Raw genomic sequence first — 22,265 nt, 5'->3', positions numbered from 1 at the left:
GGAAAAGGGGCAAAGTGTGGGCATTCGGCCACGCAGAATTCCTGCCCTGCCCGACCGCGGGGCTGAGCGGTTTGGGGAGCTGGGGGGGCATCGAGGGGGGAACGTGGTGCCCTTTAATTCCTGGGGCTCTGCCCTGCCGTGATCCGGAGGAAAAATCATGAACCCCCGGTGCTGGTGGTAGAGAAGAAAGGGGAAGAAAGGGTGAAAAAGGGAAAAAAAAAATCCCCCTCCCAGTCCCCTCCCAAGCCTTCAGATCTACCACAGAAACCCAATCTGGGCTCCTGCCTTCCCCTGCAAGCCTCTGCTGTTTACCAAGTGAGTCACCCTTCCTGCCTCGAACGCTCCCCAGCTCCTGAATGAATAATTTGGGAGCAAAGCCTCGTTCTCAGCAAACAAACAGCATCAGCAGCAAGCCCCGCACGACGCACGCAGGCAAGAGATAATTTATAGAGTGAAAAGAAAAGAATAACAGGAAACTCCTTCTCTGCAGACCCCGAGAAACAAGAATGTATGCGCAAAAATAATTAAATCCGAACTGGAGTCGATTAATTTGTCTACAGGGCTGAGGATTTGTGCTCTGGGAGGCTGCACGGGGCTCTTAAACAGGCTCTGGACGGGGGCCAAGGCTGTCAGTGAGGCAGGGGCTCGGAGAGGTTTTGGCAGCAGGTGCCGCAGCACATGCAGCTCCGCGCTACGAGTTGCTCCGGCTTCCCCGCTCACTGCCAAGCCGGAGATTTCAGCTGAGAGCTCGGCCTCGATGCAAACTGAGCCCCTGAGCCCCGGGTGACAACGGGGAGCCCCGCGCAGCCCGCACGTCGCTGCAGCTGGTGGGGACCCTGCGCCGCTCGCGCTGTCGTTGCCGGGAGGGGAGCTCAAAATTTGGTGAGAGGGAGCCCAAAAATGTGCTCGGAGGGAAATGAGGCAGCGGGATTGAGCTGAAAGCGGGACGAGCGGCTCGCTGAGACACCCGAGGCATGAGGGTGGGAGCGAGGAGCAGCCTGGGCACCGCTGCAGGGAGCTGTGAGCCCCGGCACCGTCGCCCTCCGTGGACTTACCCTTGGAGGAGCACAAGGGCAAGCCGTGCCGGGGGAGCTGGCCTCGAGCAGCGGGCTCCCATGGGTGAAAAACCCCATTTACCGCTCCGGACAGCCGGTGCCACAACTCCAATCCAATCCCCTGACGTTAATTTGGGAAGCAAATTCGGAATTGTTGGGAGGGAGCCCGCTGGGCTGAGGCTGATCGGAGAGGTTTGGCCGTTGTCCCCTCGCTAGCGCGGATCCCCTCCGCCGCGCTATTGTCCCGGTGCTGCAAGAAAGCCGGTCCTAAAAACAAAGAGTTAGCTCCAGTGGAAAAAAAGCGCTCATTGTGCCCGTGCGCCGCTGCTTGGAGGAGTCGCCGTGACTCAGCCTTGACCTTTGAGCACCACCACAATTAGAAGAAGGATGCCGTGCTCCCCATTCAGGGTTTTAAGGCGCTGGAAGGTTGGTTTCCTTCAATTCATTCGCAGCGCTGGGTGGGCGCCCACCCATTCATGCTGTGCGAGCCTCTCCTTTGGCTTTTTGGGCACAAAAACAGGGTGGTGGTGTGGTTTTTTTTTGTGGAGCTGAGCTAGAACTGCTCACGGGGAACCTCTACCAGCACCAGTTTGGAAAGGGCACCACGCTAAATGGATACAGAGGCTCGTTGCCTTTTTTCCCCTTTAATATTAGCACATTGGCCTATTTCCTCGTTAATATTAGCATTTCCTAGCTAGGAGGAAGAAGCTATGAGGAGGAGCGGATCCTCACAACCAGAGGAGCGTGAGCACGGCTTAACCAAGCCTCAAGCTGAGAGGGACAAAAAACATGAGCCAAATTTAATTCTGTGGATCCCCAGCCACCCTGAGAAAAAATTGGGGTATTTTAGAAACGAGGCGCAGAAATTTGCAGGACCTGGCCCCTTTGTGCCTCCCGAGAGGTGCAGGAGCTCTGTGGAAGCTCAGCAGACCCCATCAGCCAGCCCTGACATCCCCAAGCGCCCCAGTGTGAGACGTGGGATGGGACCGAGGGGTTCCCCGAAGCCCTGCAGTGAATCCCTCCTGGCTGCAGATGCCCCATGTCCCTTCGGAGCACCCCACGCTACCCCCGCTCCCAGATCCCACCCTCGGGTGTGATTTCCCCCATGGCCAATCCATCCCATGGCACAAAAAGCTCCCTGGCACCGATCTCAGCACCACGGCGCACGAGAGCGCATCCTTTCTCAGCGCATCCCTCGTTCCCAGAAACGGCCAAAACTCCAAATCCCTCATTTTCTAAGGGCCACGATAAGTGCCGAGGTGCGGCAGTAATTAAAAAAGGAGGAAGGCCAACGGCAGAAAAAAAAAAATTCCATGCGTTTGCCTCTTTTTGCCTCTCGGAAGAGCCACCTGTTTTCTCGTAACAGGTAGATTTATGGGCGTATTAACGCGGCGCTGCTGCTCCCACCCTGATGAGGTTCTCAGTGACCCTCTTCTCTCCCGAGATTTATGGTTTCTCGGAGCAGCCTAGTGCAGAGGGGTCGAGCTCCAGCTTTTTGCACCACTCCATCCCGCGCCCAGAGATCACCTGCGCCAGGGACCTGGTTTCTTTCCCAAAATCAGCTGCAATCATTACGCAACCGTGCCTGCCCGCAGAAGGTGCCAACCCTTCCCCAGCAAGTCGGGGCAGGCTCACGGGGAGCCAAATCTCGCTCTGCTCACGTTCTTCTCCATCTCCTGCCACCACCGGAGCTCACGACAGGGAGGTTTCTGCTGCCTACACACCAGGATTACGTTTGAGGAGCGCATTAGCACGCTCCCAGCTCTCTGTGATTGCCGGTGGACTCGGTGACCTGAGCAAATCCCCCAGCAAAATCCCCTCTGTGCCTGCAGCAGGCTTCCCAGCTGCAATTCGTGCTGGCCCAGGGTTCTCTCTCGCTCCTAATTGCCTCCTTGGCTGCTCCTGGCTAATGGCAAACCCTTTTAACATTACTTTCCACCTGCAGCCCTTAATAAAAATTAAGTGGAGAAAACTCTTAAGTGCACGAAAAATCAGGAGGGATGGAGGCGAGCATAATGCAAGCCGCGTTTCCCCCGCGCTGTTTGATCTACGGCCTCCTCCCAGCCCCGGCAGCAGAGCTCAGCCCTGCCGGGTGCCACCTGGGCAATGATTCAGCGGCACAGAAACGCGCAGCTGAGGTCACCAAAACCGCTTCGCTCGCATCCTCGGGGTCCCAGCCATTCTCCCGCCCACCTTAGGGGCTGCCGTTCATAAAATTTCACACGCAGGCAGGGCGAAAGGCTTTGAAATTTTCCTCTAAAGCTCGCCGATGTTTGAGGTTTACGGCAAATGTCGCATAAAAGGGAGGGCAGCTAGCACAGCGATCCCAAACTGCTTTTAATACCTGAAGCGTGTGCAGGAAATCTCTCCCCTAACCACAGAAACAAAGGCTCGGGTTAATCCGAAGTGAGCAGGTGAATTAGGAGATTGCACAAGAGTTGAGATGCAGACAGGGATGCTGTGCAATGAAGGGCTCACACCTGCACCCTCAGCACTGCGAGGACCCAGCGACACATCGCACGGTTCCAGCAGGGAAAAAGCAGGAACCTTGCACCAAAAAAGCAAAGAAAAGAGCCAGAAAAATACCCACGAGCGAGACACTGGTGGGACAGGCTGCTCCTTGCTTTTATCCCTGGCTTGGATTGCTTCAAATCCGGTCCTTTGAGTATTTCTTCTTGTAAATGAGCTTTTTTTTTTTTTGAGACTGAGCTGCTCGTCTCCCTGCCTGAAGTCCACACGCGGAGGGTTCAAGCAGACAAAAGGGACAGGTGACGCTTTCGGTCCCTGGCAATCATCCTTGTGACCCTGAGCCCCTCGCCCGTTCCCAAACCCCGCTTCTCAGCCTAAAAGGAGGGACTGCCACATTTCCCATTTATAAATAACTTGAAGAAGTTAAGAAGCCAAAAACGTTTTAACTGCCCCAAAGACAGCCTGCTCCGACGTTTTGCAAGAACTTCATTTTATGAAATGGTTCCATTTAGCAGCCTTTACTGCTGAGATGAATTTATAGCTTGTTTTGCACTGCTGCAGAACTCTCCCACCCCATCCCCTACACACACAATTCTTTATTGTCTAGATGTTTACTCTCAGGGGGAATTTTAGGACTTTAATGTTTTTATTGTTTTAATCCGGCATATAAAAAAATTATTTGAGCTCAACAGCTGGTACAAGTGCTCGGGAAGTGGCGGTGCAGTTTCTCAGCTTGCATCATTAAGCAGGTGTTAAATAAACACGACGCCACGCTCCTCCCGAGATTTACCATCGCCGGAGATTTGCAGGGGACCTTGTGAGAACGGCGGGGATGTTACCAAACATCAGCCCAGCCTCTCCTGCTCCACGGCCCTTTTTATTTCTGCCAAAACTCCCAGGACCTGCCTTCCCCAAGCTTATTCACCCTCAATCCCTCCAGCCAGCACCGACAACTGGAGGAAGGGGCGAATCTCTCGAAGGAAAAATCCCCGTTTGCCACCTTCTGTGCACAAAGGGGACTTCTGCGGATTGGCCACGTGTTTAGGCACTCTAAAAAAACCCCAAAAGGTGCTTTTTCTTCCTGCCTGTAATGCGCTGACATGCGTGCGCCAGTCCTTTGTGCGGCTGCAGCACCGCAGCCCCCAGTGGCAGAGCACCGCGGCGGCTGCCCGAACCCAGCAGTCCCTTACAAATGCTTCCTCCAGCATTAAGGGTGGCTAGAAATAAATGTATTTGTGTTTATTGTGAGTTTTTACACCTTGGTGAAGAGCTGAGCCTCTAAGATAAAGGTTCTCGAGCAAAGCAGCAGCCACTGAGGGGCCAAAAATAAAACTAAAAATAAAATAATACAAAAACCTACCTAGAAATCCCTCCTACCATCAGCCCTGCTGCTGTTCTCTGACCTCACGCGAAGCACCTCTGGAAAGAACCCGATTTTAACCATTGCTTAGAGCTTTCCTACCCCACCCTGGCTCTCCAGCGAGGCTCGGGGGGGGCTCACAGAGCGCACGAGGACGCGGCGTCCCCTGCTCGGCATCGCGGCGAGCCGCAGCCACGGCGGAAAGCCGCAGTCAGCCGCAGAGGGGCGGAGCGGCCGCCGCACAATGCCCGGCTCCATCCCGGCGAGCATCCTCGGAGGCTGAAATCCTTCCTCTTCAACCCTCTTGCCAAGAGCCGGCTCCGGCTACCACTTCTGTAGGGTCTTGCTGGGCTCGGATGCAGGGTCCTGAAAAAAAATCGTGTCCCCCAGCTCCTGGCTGCTGTTTAGGGACTGAGATTGAAAGAGGGCCCTCACTGAGTCCCCCCCATTGTTTTTTGTCCTTAAATGACAGCTTCACTGGATTTTATGCAAGAGGTTTGCAGAAAATCCTGCAAATTCGTGCAGCTTTTTGGAGATTAAAGGCATGAAAGCAAGGTCTTCGTCCGAGCTGCGTGCCACTTCTGCCTGCATTAACCAGGGGAGCGTTAGGTGTCCGCACAACACCACAACCCGCTCCTAAGCTTCAGAAATAAGCAGGCAGGTAGGAAGCGAGCCTCTGAACACCACCACCCAAACCCCAAACCAACCTGTCTGGTCTTCAAGAGTCTGTTTCTAAAATAAGGAAGTGTTTGACCACGGAAGAGGCAGGAAGAATTCAATCCTGGGACCTCACCTGTCCCAAACCTCCGAGCCCAGAGCCCTGCTTCTCATTTGCTTTCCAAGGGAGCAGGGATGAAAAGCAGGTCTGGAAATAAGATGGCACGAGGTTAAACTCGCTGGCCAACGTGGCCCCGGGCAGCTTTCTGCCCCTCCTGAGCTCCAGAGCACCAGCAAGTTTTCAGATCAGTCTAATTTCAAGTTAATAAAAGAGCCCGGCTCGATTTATGGCCTCGTGCTAGCAGCACACGCCGTTTGCATTTTTGATATAGGGCGAGAGCTCTAGGTGAGGACTGGGCTGAGATTATTTTGTTCGGAGCAGAAACTCCGCGGCTGTGAAAGCCCCTTAAATCAAAACGAGCAGAAAGCATTCCCTGCAAGCCCGCAGCCACGCTCCTTTGTGGGTATTTTTGCAGCCCCGATCATGTTCCCAAGAAAGGGGAAACCGCCTCGTAATCTGGGAGCAAACAGCAAGGACGGGGCTCGGGGAAAAAAATAAAAGAAATAAAAGAAATTGTTCGAAACCTGGCAGCACCTGAGAAACTCCAGATCCAGCTCGAGGGGCTGCGAGAGCCCACACGCAGCTCTGCACAGGGGACCTTTGTGAAAGGGTGAGAACCCTAAAGCCGGCTCTGAAATACCAAAAATACTCTGAAATACCCCAATGCTCGCCATTAGTGGGCACCCTGCTGAACCTGCACCCTTGGGTGCTGCGCAGGGGCCGCTTTCCAAGCAGGGGGAAAAGCAAAGGGCTCGGCAGCCCAGCCTGCCCTGGGAATTAGGCTGGGTGCTGCTCAGCACCTTCCCTCGCAAACCCCAAAGGTGAAGTCAAGTTTTGGGCAGCCCCAAAGAAGGTTTTGGTGCTGCCCGTGAGCCCTCGCCCCCTTCGTGGTGGGCAGGAGGGGCTCCCTTTGGAAAGGACCCACCCCAGCGCCGCAGCTCAGCGGTGGGTGCGCTTCGGCTGTGATTTGCGAGGGGTTTGAAGGATCCTCGGGGACGAGAGGTGCTCCAAAAGGGCAATTAGCTCCATTACTGGCTATTCCGCTGCAACACGCCGTGGGTTTACTGGTTGCGTGCCGCCTCATAGACCCCGGCTGATGCCAAAATGAACAAGGATGCTAATGAAGCGAGCGGCGAGCGTGCCCGGCGCGGCGGCGGATGGCTCTGCAGCACGGCTCGTCCTCCTCCACCAGCCTTTTTTTCTTTGACAGGACCCGCACGAAAGCCGGCTGCTGCATATTTTAAGGCGTTATTAGGCAGCCTGCAGCCTCAGCACAGCATCTCCGAGGCGGCAGAGGGGAAGAGCACGCAGCTATTTCTTCAAATCCAGAGGTGCTATTTCTTCATTTTAATTGCTACAGCAGCCAATATGGCCAAGAAATCCTATTACAAGCATTTTTTTTTATTTTTTTTTAGAATAGGCGTTCACCAGAAGAGATAACTCTAAGAAATGTGAAAGCTGTTGCCAAATCTCATTGCGTCTCCAGCCTGAGAAGCCAGGGTCAGCAGAGATTATTTTTTTTTTTCTTTAGAAAATCAGAAGTAGAAAGGAACTGAAGCAAGTTTCAGTTACTCATCTCCTCTATGTATGTTAAAACAATTCATTTAAAAAAAAACAAACTTATATTTAATTGGATTTGAGAGGCTTTTAGAGAAATATGCTCTAAAGCCTCATCAAGCACACCCAGGGCACCTTCCAGGGACCTCTTGCCAGTCCCCCCCCAGTGCTGCACACGCAGGAGGACGCTGCGGTAGATGAAAACATCCAACAGCAGCTTCCAGATAAATTCTGCTGCAGTGCATGCCCTTTCTAGCAGCCGCCTCCCCCAGTGGCCTTGGGCACCGGTGTCCCAAGCCCTGTGCAGGAGGGAAAAGCTGCTCTTGCCCACCCAGCCCTTCACACGTGGCTGCAGCCGCAGAGCAAACCCTGGGGCTCTGGCGAGGAGGGCGAGCAGCACGAGCACACCTGCAGCATCTTGGAGCCTCCCCTGGGTTCCCAATCCCCAGGTGCCTTCTGCCAGTTGTCCTCTTCCCTAAACAAAGAAGAAAAGCCCTGCAAGAAACACATCGCCCCAAAAAATTCGGGTGGAGATCTCACGGGCTCTCAGCACCACCACTACATCGCAAGGGCTGCACCAGAAGGGGGTTGGCAGCAGGGTTGAAGCCAGGAGCTTACTGGCAGGCAAAAAGGATGCAGAGGAGAAGAAATCCAGGGGGAGAACGCAGAGGACACCCTGCAATAACCGTCACTCTTCCCTGCCTGGTGTCACTTTGAAGCCTGCCATGTGCCATGACGGGAAGCGGGTGTTGCAACGCTCCCTGCACCCCTGGCACTGCAGCAACCAGCCCGGGGTTATTTTTAAACCACGGGGAGGGTGCAGAGGGGAAGAAAGGCAGCAAAATAGAGGAATTAGCCAGTCCAAGAGAAGGCGGGAGTGGGGGGGGGCAGGGATGAAAACTAAGCCCGGGCTGGGTGGGGTGACAGCTGCCCCGTGGCACCGAGCCAGCACCGGCACCAAAAGGGCATCGGGGAGGACGGCGGCACGGAGCCGCGGCAGTGCCCGCGCTGCAGGAGGGGAGAAGAAGCCTGCAGAAAGCCCTTGCAAAAGAAAAGCCTTCCCTCCTCGTCCCTGCAAGGCTGCCTCTCCGTGCTGCAGCGCTCGTGGACGTGGAGGGCTTCCAGATTCGTTACCCGTGCTCTCCGCAGCGCGGCCGCTGCCCGGAGAGGATTTGGGCACGGGCTGGGGGCACCAAAGCGGCCACAGCACTAAAAGACAGCTCGTGCTCAACACCAAATCAACCAGAGGGGATGCAAAGATGTTGTCCTGCGAAGAACAGACCGCTGGTGTGTCACGTTATTGAGAGCTGGCTCTTTGGCACGGGCTTACGTGGCGCTTTCCGCGCGGCCGCGGGGTTTGCGCAAAGGTCCGGCGAGTCCTTTGGCATCCAGGCTCTTATTTAGAAACGGGGGATTTGGAAAGCTGTCCGGAGCCGTTTCCATCTGACAGACAAGTGTCTGTGTCGGTTCAGCGCCGCGCACGTGCTTCAACTGCAAAGCAGAAGTGGCACTGGCAGAACTGGCAGCGAACCCCAGCCGGAGGAATGATAAAGATTTTAACTTACAGGAAATGCTGCTATTAAATAATATTTAAGTCTTAATTATATTTTAAAACAGCCATTTTATAAAAAAAGAAGTTCTATTATAGTGCTTTTGTAGTTAAAGGTCTGTCAACATTTCCATTTTAAACCTTCATTTCTAGGGGGTTTATAATTTGGTCATAAAAATTCATTCTAGGCTGGAACTTGGCATACAGGGGCTCAGCCTAGGAGCAATATTTTTTATTATCCAATTTGGTTTAAATTGGTTTGGCCGTTTTTAAGTTATAGGAGTGTAAAAAATAAACGTTTACTGGTTTCAGATGCCTTCTCAAGCTTATTATTATTCAAAATTAGCTTCCCCCTCCCCACCTCCAAAAATACCTTCAGCAAGAGGTGGGAGATATCACCTCGCTCTGCCGACAACACATGAGTTACAATTCAAATTAATTCCCTTCTTTTGATGCTAACAACCTCAAGAGTTACTATAACCAAGCACTACTTTGCCACAGACCCATTACGCACTGTAAATGCGCAGAGATTTGTGCAGCATCTGCCATTTTGTGCCTGCTGTACAGGTACTGCAGCTGTAAAGGCCTTAATTTGAAATAAATAATTAACTCGGGAAACCTGCACTCCTGGAGAATAATGGAAGACCTTTAACCAAGATGTTTCTCTGCAGAATTTTATTTCAGCTGTGGCAGCTTCAAATAAAAAGCTGCAGATGTGAAGCAGGCAGGCACATACAGCTAGGAATTCCTCGCCACGGAGCCTCAGACATTTCCTTGGATTTAAAAACCAGAGGAGAAACTCTAGTTTATGGCTCAGCTCTTCAAATCACTCGGGTGCAGTAGGGACACAACATAGACGTGACTTCGCATGCTAAGTGCAGACAAGGGGTATCTGTGCCCAAGCATAACAAAAAAGCTTGCAGAATTATTATTTTTCTTTATCCTGGCTCCATCGTTAACATCCCCGCTTTTTCATTTTAATATTTGGCTGGCACACAGGGGCGTCAGCCTCAGCTCAACCCCACCAAGGCTGTGACCCTTTAGGGGCACGCAGGGGAGGTCTCTGCAATGCCTCCAAGGGCTCAGAGACGGATGGGAACTGCTTCCCCAAGGATCCAGCCCCTCGTTTGGGTCCCTGGGTGCCCCGTGGCACTGCGAGGTGCTTGGGTCACCTCGGGCAGAGACCCGGTGTCGGTCCCAGCACGGAGCCCCAGATGGGGAGCTTGTGAGTCCTGCTCCTGGCTTCCAGCTCTCACCAGTCCTGTCCAGCTTCGGTGACTGCTACCATCCGCCCTGCTCCGCAGAAGCTGCTCTCCTGCTTATTAAGGCTCTGGATTTCCAAAGCCGTAACGGCTCCTACCTCATTAAATCGGGGGGCATTAGGAGCCGGGATTCTTTAGGAAAAACACCCTGCGCCTGTGGCCAAGGCTAGCCCCGCTCAGTTCCCGTGCCAGGACAGTAACAATCTCTATGGGAGGACGGGGTGTCATAACTCTGCTTAATCACCGTTTAAATTCCTGCTTGCTCTACCAGCAGGTAGCCAATTGGGCTGAAGTTTCTCCAGGACTCGATTTTAACCCTCCGAGTGTCTCACGCAGCTCCTCTGCCTTCCCTTCCCGAGCGCCAGGAGCAGAGTCTCAAGAGGCAGGCCCTGAGGAGGCTGTTAAATCAATGCACAAATATTTCTTTCTGAACGTGCTCATATTCAGAGCAAACACCTCCGTGCCCTGCGCACGCGTGGCCCCGGCAGCAAGCTCCAGCAGGGCTCACACACCCCTCTGGATCTCCTCCTCCGAGCACCAGTGGCTCCTGGCCCCTCTGAGGCAGGGAATATTTTCTTACCTTGCTTTACCCCATAACGGGAAGGACAAAAGAAGGACGGAGACAAAGCCAGCCTTTGGGATTGCCATAAAAGAAAGATGCTTTGCTGTAAAGCAGAAGGGCACGGGCACTGCCTTCCTCTCACCTCTGGGCTGCTCTGCGCACCTACCTACTGGCTCCACTACATTATTCTGCCTCTTCCTATCACACCAGCTTGTCCTGACTGATCTGCTTCCACCGAGGACCTTCAGCCACCGCGACACCTGCAGGAACAGGGACAAGACTCATTTCTCCTAGCAGCGGAGCTGGGATAAGAAAGCACCAGCACAAACCACGTCCGGGGCTGCCGCCAGCATCCATCAGTGGGAGGCTGTGACTCCAGGTCCCAGGCCACCCAAAAGTTTGGACCACGACAAGGAGCACTCACCGCTGGAAAGCTGCTCGGAGGGTCGTGCTTTGCCCCCTCTCTGTACCAGGCCTGGTATAAAAGGGATAATCTATATTCGTTTGGATTATACAAGCTCCAAAACCCACCTTAGCTTCAGTCCCGCATTTAACCAATCGCCGGAGCCATTTGTTGCCTCGTATATTACAAAGCAATAGAGATTTAAGGGATAATGGTCATGGCGGCAGAGTATACAAAGCAATAAACTGCTTTTGAGGTTGGTTAAATGCCAAGTGATGCTGAGGCCTCAATGCCATAAACATTATTTCTATTATATGACAAGATAAGAGGATACAATAAACCACAAAGAAGAAAAATCATTTTCTGGCCTCGTGAAAGTTCTGGGCTCTGCGTTTCTCGGACACTGCACGAGCATCACCTCAGCGGCGTGGGTTTAAGGGGAATAAATTGTTAAATTAAGGGGGGGTTTAAAAAGCAAACGATTGTTTGAGGAAATGGCCTGTATAACTGTAGTGCTGGAATTAGGACCCGAGCGATGATTTGTGTCACTTATAAAGAGGGGAATGGCACCGAGTGGGGAGGCAAGGGCCAGGCAAAGTCCTGCTCCCAGTAGAATATATTCAGGGTTATGGGCCCTTCATTAGTTTGGGCACCAGGAGCGGGCAAAATATCTTTATTAATAAAGATGGCCCCTCTGTTACGATGCTTCATAAAACCTCCCGCATCCAGCGCTGCCCAAGCCTTCAGGAGAGGTTCTGCTCCTCTCCTGGAGTTGTCGGAGAGGCACGTCCGTCCTGCAGCGTGCACAGCACCAGCTTTCCCTGCCCGCATCAGGCTCCAGGCACAGTCAGAAGCCTTCAACACAGCTTTCCAAGGGAGGAAACAAACCCAGGTGGTGAGCGACTTCCCCCTGCAGCCACCAGATCACAGCAACGAAGCAGCACGAGCCCAGCCGAAGCCCCTGCCTTCCTCCCAGCCCTTTGCTCTGGATGCCTTCAGCATGCTGGCCGAAGCTTTAATTACCCCGTGTTAATGAGTCAGAGCTGTATCATTACCCAGGCTTCGTTAACACCTTTCAACTTTAACGGCAACGCTTTGCTTTACAGCTCACACCCGGGTTGCGCCAAGGCTGTCTTTCATCACTCAGAGTGTTTTAAATGGGATTAGGAGATTTTGCTAACGATTAGCAGCGCGCACCACCTCCAGATTAGTTTCACCCAAGGTGTTCAATGAAAGCCTGACTTGGGGCACAGCTCCACGCTTCCCTTGGGTATTTCGAGGCAGCAGCGCGGGGCTCACGGCCCCGTCGAAGTGCAGAGGGGGCTAGGGGAAGGGGGCCAGGGAAAAACGTGCCAGCTGTCCTCTCGGAGCAGATAGCAGCTAAATGACCTTGAGAAGAATCCTCTTTAAAAGCAGTATATGCGGCGCATTTAGAAGTCAGCTGTGTCGCAGCAGCCTCGCCGTTGGGAAGCGATCGCATGCAGAATCCAAAAATAACACCATTAAAGACCTAGCAACCAAAACATGTTTACGTGCCCACTGAAAGCCCACTGCTTGTGATGATACGGGAGGGCACAGCGAGACCTGCCCGTCTATTTTTGGTGGCTGTTCCCCCTTCCCCCTCCGCACTTCCCTGAAAAATTCGCTTTATGGCCTTCTTCTCTACATAGAAGGGACAAAGGGAAAGCAGGAAAGAGGCAAAAAGCACAGCAGACAGGGCTGGTACTAGCTATAGAGGGGAAGAACCAGCTAATGATACAAAGGAATTACACTGGGAAGCAACAGATTTATTTTTTTTTCCTTTAAACCGAAGTGGGAAAATCTCCACTGGCTTCCCAGTAATTGCCTGCAGTCTCCTGTTCAAATTAGCCTGGCTCTGCTCTCCCTTCTCCCGTGGCCTCCCACGTACTGTATGTCTCAAAGCAGCATTTGCAGGAGGCAGATCACTGATTTTAGGGAGAGGAGAAGGATTGGTGATTTCCCTGTGCCCGCTCCCCCAGCTGATCATAAAGCCTTAAGCCCATCGCAGCCTGCTTGGGACCACGGTGGCATGGGAACAGGGACTCCCTGTGCAATGGGAGCAGCCCACCAAAAACAGATCACACCCCTCAAACAGGGAAATACCCAACAGAGCAGAATCTGCAGGGACCAAAACATGCCAGCGGGTCAGGCACGGGGTCAAAGGTTTAGAGACGAGAGAACGGAACAGAGGCATTGGAGCCCGAAAACGATGACTGTGATGACCGAAGAGGCAGAGAGGCTCAACAGCCAATTGCACCCTCCCTTCCCAACGGCTTTCTTCCTACACAAGATGCACACAGAGGTCTTCAAGGATCAGAAAAAAACCTGCAAGGAAGTCTCCTCCAGTGCCAGCCGCAGCCTGGCTCGTTTTGGGGCTGGGAAACGTCCTCCCGTGCTTTCAGTGATAACACACCGTCTGTGTGCTGGGGTGAAAATCAAGTTACCTTCCAAAAAGCTCAAAAAGTCTGCATCCTGCTGACTCTCACGGGTGCCAGAGGCATTCAGCACCAGTAGGAAGGTTGGGATCCTGCGGATTTCACTGCCCCTGACACCTGTGTTTGAAGACAAGCGTTTCAATCTTTAGGAAACAAGGGAATAAACTGAGAGAGGTGCAGCCACCTCTGACCCTTATTAAGGCTTCACTTTAACATCAGCCCACACGAATAAGCCATTTTTGATGGGATGATCCACGGCGGCTTGCTGAGGGTCAGGTTTTAGTGCCAAAAGGCACCACAAGCTGCTGGGGAAACAATGCAGCACGTGCTCGAGAGCTCAAGCCCTGCAGACAGCTGCTGGCAGCCATCATCCCCCCAACATCGAATATTAAAAATAAATCCAGATCTGAAGCAGCCAACTGCACTTCCCTGTCTGGCTCTTCTCGAGGATCCAATTTTACTCCACTTGTCCACTGAACACTGATTTAGGCTGATCCTTCCACCATCCTTCCAGCTGGTACCGCTGCGTTTTAGTGGCAAGCAGAATTTGTAAAGGCTCTAAAAAGCTTCAACATGAAGCTGATGCGGAGAATAAAGGACAAAAAAAAAACATGCATGCAAGATACTAGGACTTGCAGGGAGAGGTTTGGGGCTCTATGTATTTAGTTAGCCCAAAGGACCGTTAAGGGGTGACTTGACCTGTCAGTAAACACCTACAGACATCAAACCTTTGATAGAAAGGATTTTCTGTCTAAGAAACAAAAATTAATAAGATCCACAGCCTGGAAGCTGCAGCTGAACAGGTTCAGACTGGAAATAAGGCATAATTTTTCCTTACCAGAGAGAGCAATTAACTATTAGAACAACTTAACCGAGGGCTGTGGTGAATTTTCCATCACTGGAAATATTTTAAATCAAGCTTGGATCATCATTATTTAATACATGCTCTGGTTTGAACAGGTATTGAAGGACGTTCTAGGAAACTGTGCACGAGGTCAGGTTAGATCACAATGAATCATACCGGTATGAATTACCCGGATTCTAACATTTCAATATTAACATGAAGAATTGTCAGAATTACCCATAAGCAGCAGTCTGGAACAGCGAAAGGAGGAAGCAACCACCTTTATATGTCATTTGTGGGAGATTGTGGGAGATTAAATTTAAATACATTGTTGTTTGCCTTAATTGCTTGTTTGAATCCGATTTTAAGGTTGTATGAAGTGCTCACATCATTAAGTGCTCAAATACAGCTAATACATTTTATAAATGACTTGCACAATTTCACAGGCAAAGAAGTTCAAGATAAAAAGCAGCTTATGAAAAAAAAAAAAAAAAAAAAGAAGATCACCTGCAATGGATAGAAAATGCTTCAGATGAGACTAGTGCCAGAATGACCAAAATGCTAAGGAGTCGTAACTGTGTATTTTTTTTTAATATCCCCAGTCCCCAAGAGTTTGCAGATGAGGTTTTTGACCCATTTCTGCGCTATAAAAATAAATGCGTCACAGTATTCACATACAGTCTCCAAAGACATGCCCCGGGGATGCAGAATTATCTTTAATTCCAATTAAGAGACCCACAAGAGGCACTAAAGGATTAAATACCCCAAAGAATCATGTGGGGGACAGGAGTACCACCCTGGGATCGGTCAGACCTCCCAAATGCGTCACAGCCACAACAATTTGGCAACCTGGCATCCAGTGGTTGCAGACAGGAAAACAAAGTGCTTGTAGACCACTTACTAACTAATGAAAACCCACAGTTCCCCTCTCCCTCCACCCTAAGAGGTTCAAATGCTTCGGAACAGACAAACCTGATTTTCCTTGGAGTCTGTACAGTTCTGTATTTCCACAGAAGCCCCGGTTCCTAATAAATCCCATTAAAACGGCCCCAACAGCGGTTGCACAATCCCCCTGTCCCTCCCGTTACTATGGTGGGAAAGGTACCAAGATGCTACGCCACCGAGAGACCCCAAACTGGGCTTTGGGAAAGCACTAATTTCATCAAAATCCAACAAAAAGGTGCCTTCCCCAGCAGGCACGCCAACAAGAAGGGTCCTTTTGCTGCAAAGGGGATGTGACTCATTCAAGGATAATCGTTTGCCCTAAGAAAGCCAGCAAAAGTTTTGCAAGGCCGTAGCCAACCCCAGCAAGTTGGCCGTGGAAAAAAAAAAATTCACAATGGGTCTTTTTTCTTTTTTTTTTTTTTTGGTGAGCCCAAAATAGTCCATGGCAGTTTGGGGTTCGCATAACACGAACCATCAACTGTCACATTCTCAGCTGCTTTACAGAATATGCCACAGCAGCTAACTCATCCTGACAGAGAGCGAATGCCTGTCCTTTGGTTAAACAGCCTTGAAAGAAGATGAGCAACGTTATCAGAAAACATTAACGGGAGATCAGCATGTTTCCTCTGGGCTGTGTGGGTCTCAGGGAAAACACCGACAGAATAACAACACGCCGCAGAGCCAGGCAGCTTTCATTACTTTGGAGTGCCTGCACTTGCTCATAACCTGGATTTACACACTGCAAATCCTCTGATCTGATTACCTCCAGTGATCACGTAAAACACCGGCTTTAAACTCTTTGCCTCAGTGATAAAACAGCCACTTTGATTCACAACGACACATTCACAATAAAGTATACTGTAAACGTACCTGTCCGCAGCCGGGGGCATTGCACACAAACGGCCTGTCGTCTCCCATATTTCATGCAGCTCAGCTAAGCTGGGGAGAAAGGAGAGAAGAGGAAATTGTTAAATAAGCTAAAAAAAAATATATAATATTAAAAATCTCAAGAGCAGAAGCAGCCCTCTGCAGGACCGTCATTAATCACAGGGAAGGAGGATCTCCTTGTGCCCTAGATCGCCATCAGGGAAGAGAAATTAATCCAACCCGAGTTTAAGTAAGGCTTCGGAGGGCCTGGCTGATTTTTCACGTACAAAGTGGAAGAGGCAGCGTGGCTGGAAGGGCTCATTGGGAACCGTGACAGTGCGACAGCGCGGGCCACCGGCCAGGACACGAGCACTTGTCCATGCCTGGGCTCCCTCCAAGGCCCCACCAGCGGCTCTCCGGAGGGCCTGGCCACTTTCTGCTCTCCGCGTCTCAGTTTTGTAGAATCACAGAACGGCCTGGGTTGAAAAGGACCTTAAAGATCATCTTTTCAACCCCACAGGGTTGCCAACCACTAGAGCAGGTTGCCCAGAGCCGCATCCAGCCTGGCCTTGAATGCCTCCAGGGATGGGGCATCCACAACCTCCCTGGGCAACCCATTCCAGTGCCTCACCACCCTCTGAGGGAAAAACTTCCTCCTAATATCCAAACTAAATCTCCTGTCTTAGTTTAAAACCATTCCCCCTTGTCCTATCCCTATCAACTCATGTAAACAGGCGTTCCCCCTCCTGTGTGTACGCTCCCCTCAAGTAGGCCGCAGTGACGCTCCCTTCAGGTACTGCAAGGCCACAATGAGGTCTCCCCAGAACCTTCTCCAAGCTAAACGAGCCCAATTCCCTCAACATTTCCTCATAGGAGAGGTCAGCCCTCTGATCATCTTTGTGGCCCTCCTCTGGACCTGCTCCAAGAGCTCCACATCCTTCTCGTGCTGGAGGCCCCAGGCCTGCACACAGTGCTCCAGGTGGGGTCTCACAAGAGCAGAGCAGAAGGGATAATCATCACCCTCTCCCTGCTGGCCTCCCCTTTTTTAATGCAGCCCAGGACATAGTTGGCCTTCCAGGCCAACCTGCTGGCTCATGTCCAGCTTTTTGTCCAGCAGGACCCCTAAGTCCTTCTCCACAGAGCTGTTCTCGAGGTCTTCTTTGCCCAGTCTATGTATTTCTATATATTTTATCTCCTGCAGGACGGGGACAACGCTTATCTTTCATAAAGAGGTGCCCAAGCCCAGCAAAGATGCACAAAACATCCCGATAGCCACAGGTGGAGGGTGTCAAGGCTGCTGCTTCACCCTCCCCTCAGATTGAGGGTAGGAAGCACGGACACACGAGCAGAGACGGTGACAATCTCCAGAAGGAAAAAAAAAAAAAAAAAAAAAGAAAAACGCACAAGCAAGAAGCGAGCAAATAAATCCAAGTCCTCTCTACGTACAAGTTATATTTTCAATGGGAGAGAGCTAAAATTTGTCATTTAATTAATTAAGGGATTATAGGAGTGGTGCTCCGTTTTACAAGGCAATAATCTGGCTCCCTAGTGGGTAAACTACAAGGCTGGTGGCAGGGGTAGTTTATCACAGATTATAGCCAAGGATAACAAAACACTCAGTCCTATTATGCTACAAGTGAAGCTATTCTTATTAATAAAAAAAAAAAAACAAAAACTAAGAGTAAATAAAGTAACCCCCACCACCTCAAATTCAAGAAATAATGGTTCCCTCCACCCACTGATATTTTTACAGCAGGATTTTAAAAAGCCATAATAAACCAAATGCTATCTCTTCGGGGGGTTTACTGCACGAGCACGTTCTGGCTGCTCGCGTCGCTTCCAGCATCTCCTCCTCCGAGTTCAGCGCTTGGCTCCAGCCACGCATGTCAGCCTGCTACAGCCAAGAGCAGAAACGAAACCAGACCGCGGCCAGAAGGCATTCACGGAGACACAGGCTCTTTTAGCCAGCCTTTTGCATTTCTAACCATGAATGCACGCACGCACGCACGCGCCGAGCGGCGGCGGGAGGGTGGGGAGACTTGTTATTTTTAGGAGCTATATGAGAAAGTGTCCGAAGAACGCGACTTCACGGCACAGGGCGAGCGCACGGGCTGCAGAGAACAGCCCCCTTTTGCTTTTCGTAAAAAAGACACACATATACATCTTGCTTCATAATAAAAAAGGCTATTTTTCGATGCTTACAGCTGAAGTGGGTGGCGACACGAGGTGGAATTCCCCACCCCGAGCCCTGGTTCGGCCATGGCACAACCCAGCAACAATTAAAAGCTAGCAGCAAGGAGCTGCCAGCCCTTCTCCCCCAAAAGGGAGCCGTCCACGACACCAGGCCGTGTTTGGATTTATTAAGCAAAACGCCAGGGCCTATGCAAACACGGGCTCACAAAGGATAAATAGCCCTCTCACAAATGTAACGGGCGAGCGGCCAAAACCTCCCTAGCACAGGGCAAACTTCACAATACAGGCAATGAACACGGCCAGGAACGGCCCAGCAGCCCCCCAGGAAAACCCCCCAGAACTGGGATGGGGCTGGCAGAACTCGAGGGTGCCACCAGCCCTGTGCTAGCAGATTAAATCCTGACGAAGGCCAGCCTTGAGGTGACCCAGTGAGATGGGTCTCAATGAGAACTCGTGAAAAAAGAGGAGTTGGCACCATCCTGAACTTCCCCCAAGCTTCCCACGGGGAACTCGAGTAGTGGGCGTGCTGCACTGTGGCTTCTGCTGCTAAACAAGCAGGGACCTCACCTGCATCCTTCCACAACCGACTGCATCTCTTCCAAGTGGAATTGCTTTGGTGCACCTGCTGCATCCTACCGGAGGTAACCCAGCAGCTGCCACCGCCTGCTCTGAAGGCACAGAGAGCTGAGGATGTTCTACATGTAAAAACAGCCTCTACCAAGGAGAGACGAGGAGGTTAAATGTTCCTGTACCACCGAACCACTGCTCAGATCAACTCCCTGACGCTGCAAAGAATGAAAGCAGAAAACTCTCGAAACAGATTTTATCACCAGCACTTGAGGTCCAGAAGGATCGTGTCTAAACCTTCAGTTAGTGATGCAGAAAGCCACAAGCTGGAGTCAAAGAGACAGGGCTTGAGCCTTTACTACGGAGTCCTAACAGAAGGTTACCCAATTAATACTTTTTCTGTAAGAAAATAACAGAAATCGGATCAGACATGAAGGACACATCGGCTAGAAAACTACTAGTTATTTTACTGTCTGTGTAACACAGCAGGTGGTAAGACTCCTGTATAGGGATACAGACCGACCGAAGGTCCATCAACTGCTCTTTTGGGCAATTTTGGGGCTTATTTTACCCCTCCCAACAGCCAATCTTCCTTTGTGCCTCTCTTCCTTGCCCCTAAGGGACAAGGATGTGTCTAACAGCACTCGGCACAGCCAAGGCTCCCAGGAGCTGCAGGCAGCTTTGTCCATCACGCTGGAGGGAGAAGAGACATCGCTTCCAGCCTTCTTAGTCTGCATTTAGTCAATGACACGTGCAGGCTTCGACGAGTTGCTTCCTGCCTCCAAAGCGAGGGGCACAAGTTTGCACTTGTGGGGGCTCCCAGGTTAGTGTTTGAGCAGCACTCTGGGGGTGTAAATAGCAGGGAGCATCCTGAGAGCTGGCAACATGAGAGCCTGGGAGCTCCTCCTGGAGTCCTTGTGGCCAGGTACGCCAGCAAGGAGGTTCTGCCATCATGCTTGGAGCCTGCTCCCCCCAAAAAAACCCCAAACCTCAATTCCCCTGCCAGTCCACGCCGCAGTCAGCAACCGTCAGAGATGACGATGCTCCAAGGTGAGATCTGTGGCACCAAGGCAGCAGCGAAGTCACCGAGCTTTGAAGGAGAGTTGCAATGCCCCTTGCTGCCAGAAGCAGCCTGGTGCTGGAAGACTTTAAATTGCCCTCGAACGTTTAAGCTCCAGCGTGTGGGATGAGGTTGGGGATGGATTTGTTTCATCAACAAACAAAGCTTATTGTTCAACACGTAGCATAATTATCGCAGAGGGAGACTGCTGTATTTTGCAGGGCAGACGATGCTGTGCTGCTTTAATTAACACAGGTCAGGGATCCGTCCTTACCACTGTCACTTAAGCAGCTTGCTGCCTTCACCAGTAAGAACAACACGAGGTAGGCAGACCCCGAAGTTCATGCTTCTGATGCAGATAAAAGCTGTTTGAGAAGTTAAAGAAATGGATCAGCTGTCACTTCTCGGGGTTTTGATAACCCAAAGCGAAACAGAGGCAGGAAAACAAAACAAAAACCCAGCGGCGTTTCAGGCTGCCTGCCAGCTCCTTCTGATAGCATAACAAGCAGCTCTATTAAAAAAAATTGGGGACTAACACGCTGCAAAACCCTCAGTTTACTTGATCTTGCAAAGTGTCAAGAGGATTCACTCATTCTTTACAGAAAGATTTAGCTGCTCGTTCACTACGGAATATGACTGGTATGTACATACATGTGCTCAGATTTATATCACATTTAGTCAGGATAAATTGCTTCAATAAATTCTTTTCTTAAGAACAGGCAGAATAAGCAGATGATTGGATACTGGGAACACATTCTCATCCCTCTTCCTGCAGCCGCGGGACAGTATTTCACTGTTTTGATGATTTTTAGCATGTTGGAAACAGCAAGGGGAAGCAAAGAAATGCAGACAGATTACTGAAGCGTGCTTCAAAGTTCTGTCAGCACAGACCTGACAAGCAGCTGCCGTCTCATGGAAGACTAAAAAAGACACTTTCTAGCAAAGGCGACCGCGCTCCACGAGCCCGTATGTGTTTTTCTCTCTCTGGCATCACTAACTCACGCTATATTTGCATGCAAATAACCTCCAGGCTGTCTGCAAGGAAGAAGTAAACCCAAAGCCACACTTCACAGCAGTCTCAAGTGCGTGTCGTGCTGGTAATCGAGCACCCCTCGGATTTTGCACAGGGTGTTTAAGAGCACAAATTTTCTGAAGAGGAGCTGGTACAGAGCAGCGCTCTCAAGGGGAGCAACTCCTCTGCAGCACGCACAGCGGGCAGAAAAACAGAACAAACACGAGCTTTGCTTCCAGGGCTGCACCTGCCCTACAGCAGACCTCATTCCCACCTGCAGTTCCAACTTGTAATCCCTCACCAACTTGTAATTCCTCGCCAGAGCAACTGCAGAGGATGTTTGCAAAGGGGCAGAACAGCCACAACTCCACCACTTCTCCAGCGCCGCTTATCCACGGGTGTCAGCACCGACAGAGCAATGACGACTTTTTCCTGAAGTTTATCTTGTTCTCTGTTCATCGGGGACATCGCCTCTTCCTCCTTCTGGCAGGGAGATAAATGAGGAGTATTACGTGAAGTGGCTCGGGGCACATCAAGGTGACACAGGAGGCACGTGCTGCGATAGCGCCCGAGAGACGCGGGGCTCTTCTGCATGAAGTGAGGCACAGCCCTTGTCCTATTCCCAGCTCTGTCACTGCTTTGTGTGATGATCTTGGGCACCCCACTTCCAAATGCTCCACGGCCTGAGAAAACGAAGCCTCGGGAGGTTAAACCCTTGGCCACGCAGGCTCCGTTTACTCAGATGCTGCACGAACCGTGTTTGCAGGGTGTGAAGATGCTTAAAGCTGTGGTTCCACAAGGAACTCGCCCACAGAGCCTTTTGGTGCTTCGGATCCTTCGCTGGGAGGGACTGAATGCATTTGTAAAAGCAAAAGTAATCAAGTCACAGATGATGCATAATAAAGCTAAGGATTTTGTAAATGTCCATTAACACGAGCACATTTTGGACAGCCTGAGGCCTCACTGATAGCAGAGGGCTTCCATTAAGTCCTGAAGAACGAGGAGACATCGTTTTGGAGATGATTATTGGTCTGATGACGAAAGGATAGGAGACGATCTACTTGATTTTGAGGTTTTGGAAAATCTGAGTCAGGAGTGTGAACACGGCGATGCAGCCACCACATCACCTCTGTGTGCAGCGCGCCAAGCCTGCTGCAGATTGCCTAATAAATAATTCCGTCAGCAGACCCACCTGAAACTTGCCGGGAGAATTCCCTCCCGAAGAGTCGGGAGAATTAAAAAAGAAAACCCTCAAACAAATCAAAATATCAAATTAGCACCTACAGAACTCAAAACCGTACAGAATCCCCTCAGAGGCGTTGAGGC

The 22,265-nt window shown here is 51.2% G+C and overlaps 1 protein-coding gene across 7 annotated transcripts in view; it reads right to left on the bottom strand.

The window, feature by feature from the left end:
- Positions 1-22,265, bottom strand: part of LOC101794328 (cyclic AMP-dependent transcription factor ATF-7) — a 62,123-nt gene that overhangs the window by 27,021 nt on the left and 12,837 nt on the right. For 3 of the 7 annotated variants that reach the window (XM_038172548.2, XM_027445494.3, XM_038172549.2), the window contains one exon: positions 16,111-16,179. In XM_038172548.2, the coding sequence (XP_038028476.2) occupies positions 16,111-16,158 (48 nt within the window). In that variant the 5' untranslated portion in view covers positions 16,159-16,179. Of the gene's footprint in view, positions 1-1,055; positions 1,275-10,758; positions 10,784-16,110; positions 16,180-16,394; positions 16,726-22,265 lie in introns of those variants that run through there. The other 4 variants (XM_072031951.1, XM_072031952.1, XM_038172547.2 and 1 more) reach the window with 4 other exon arrangements.

This window comes from Anas platyrhynchos, chromosome 34, assembly GCF_047663525.1.
Source record: "Anas platyrhynchos isolate ZD024472 breed Pekin duck chromosome 34, IASCAAS_PekinDuck_T2T, whole genome shotgun sequence".
Taxonomy (NCBI): domain Eukaryota; kingdom Metazoa; phylum Chordata; class Aves; order Anseriformes; family Anatidae; genus Anas; species Anas platyrhynchos.
This window is presented reverse-complemented; position numbering and strand designations above follow the sequence as displayed.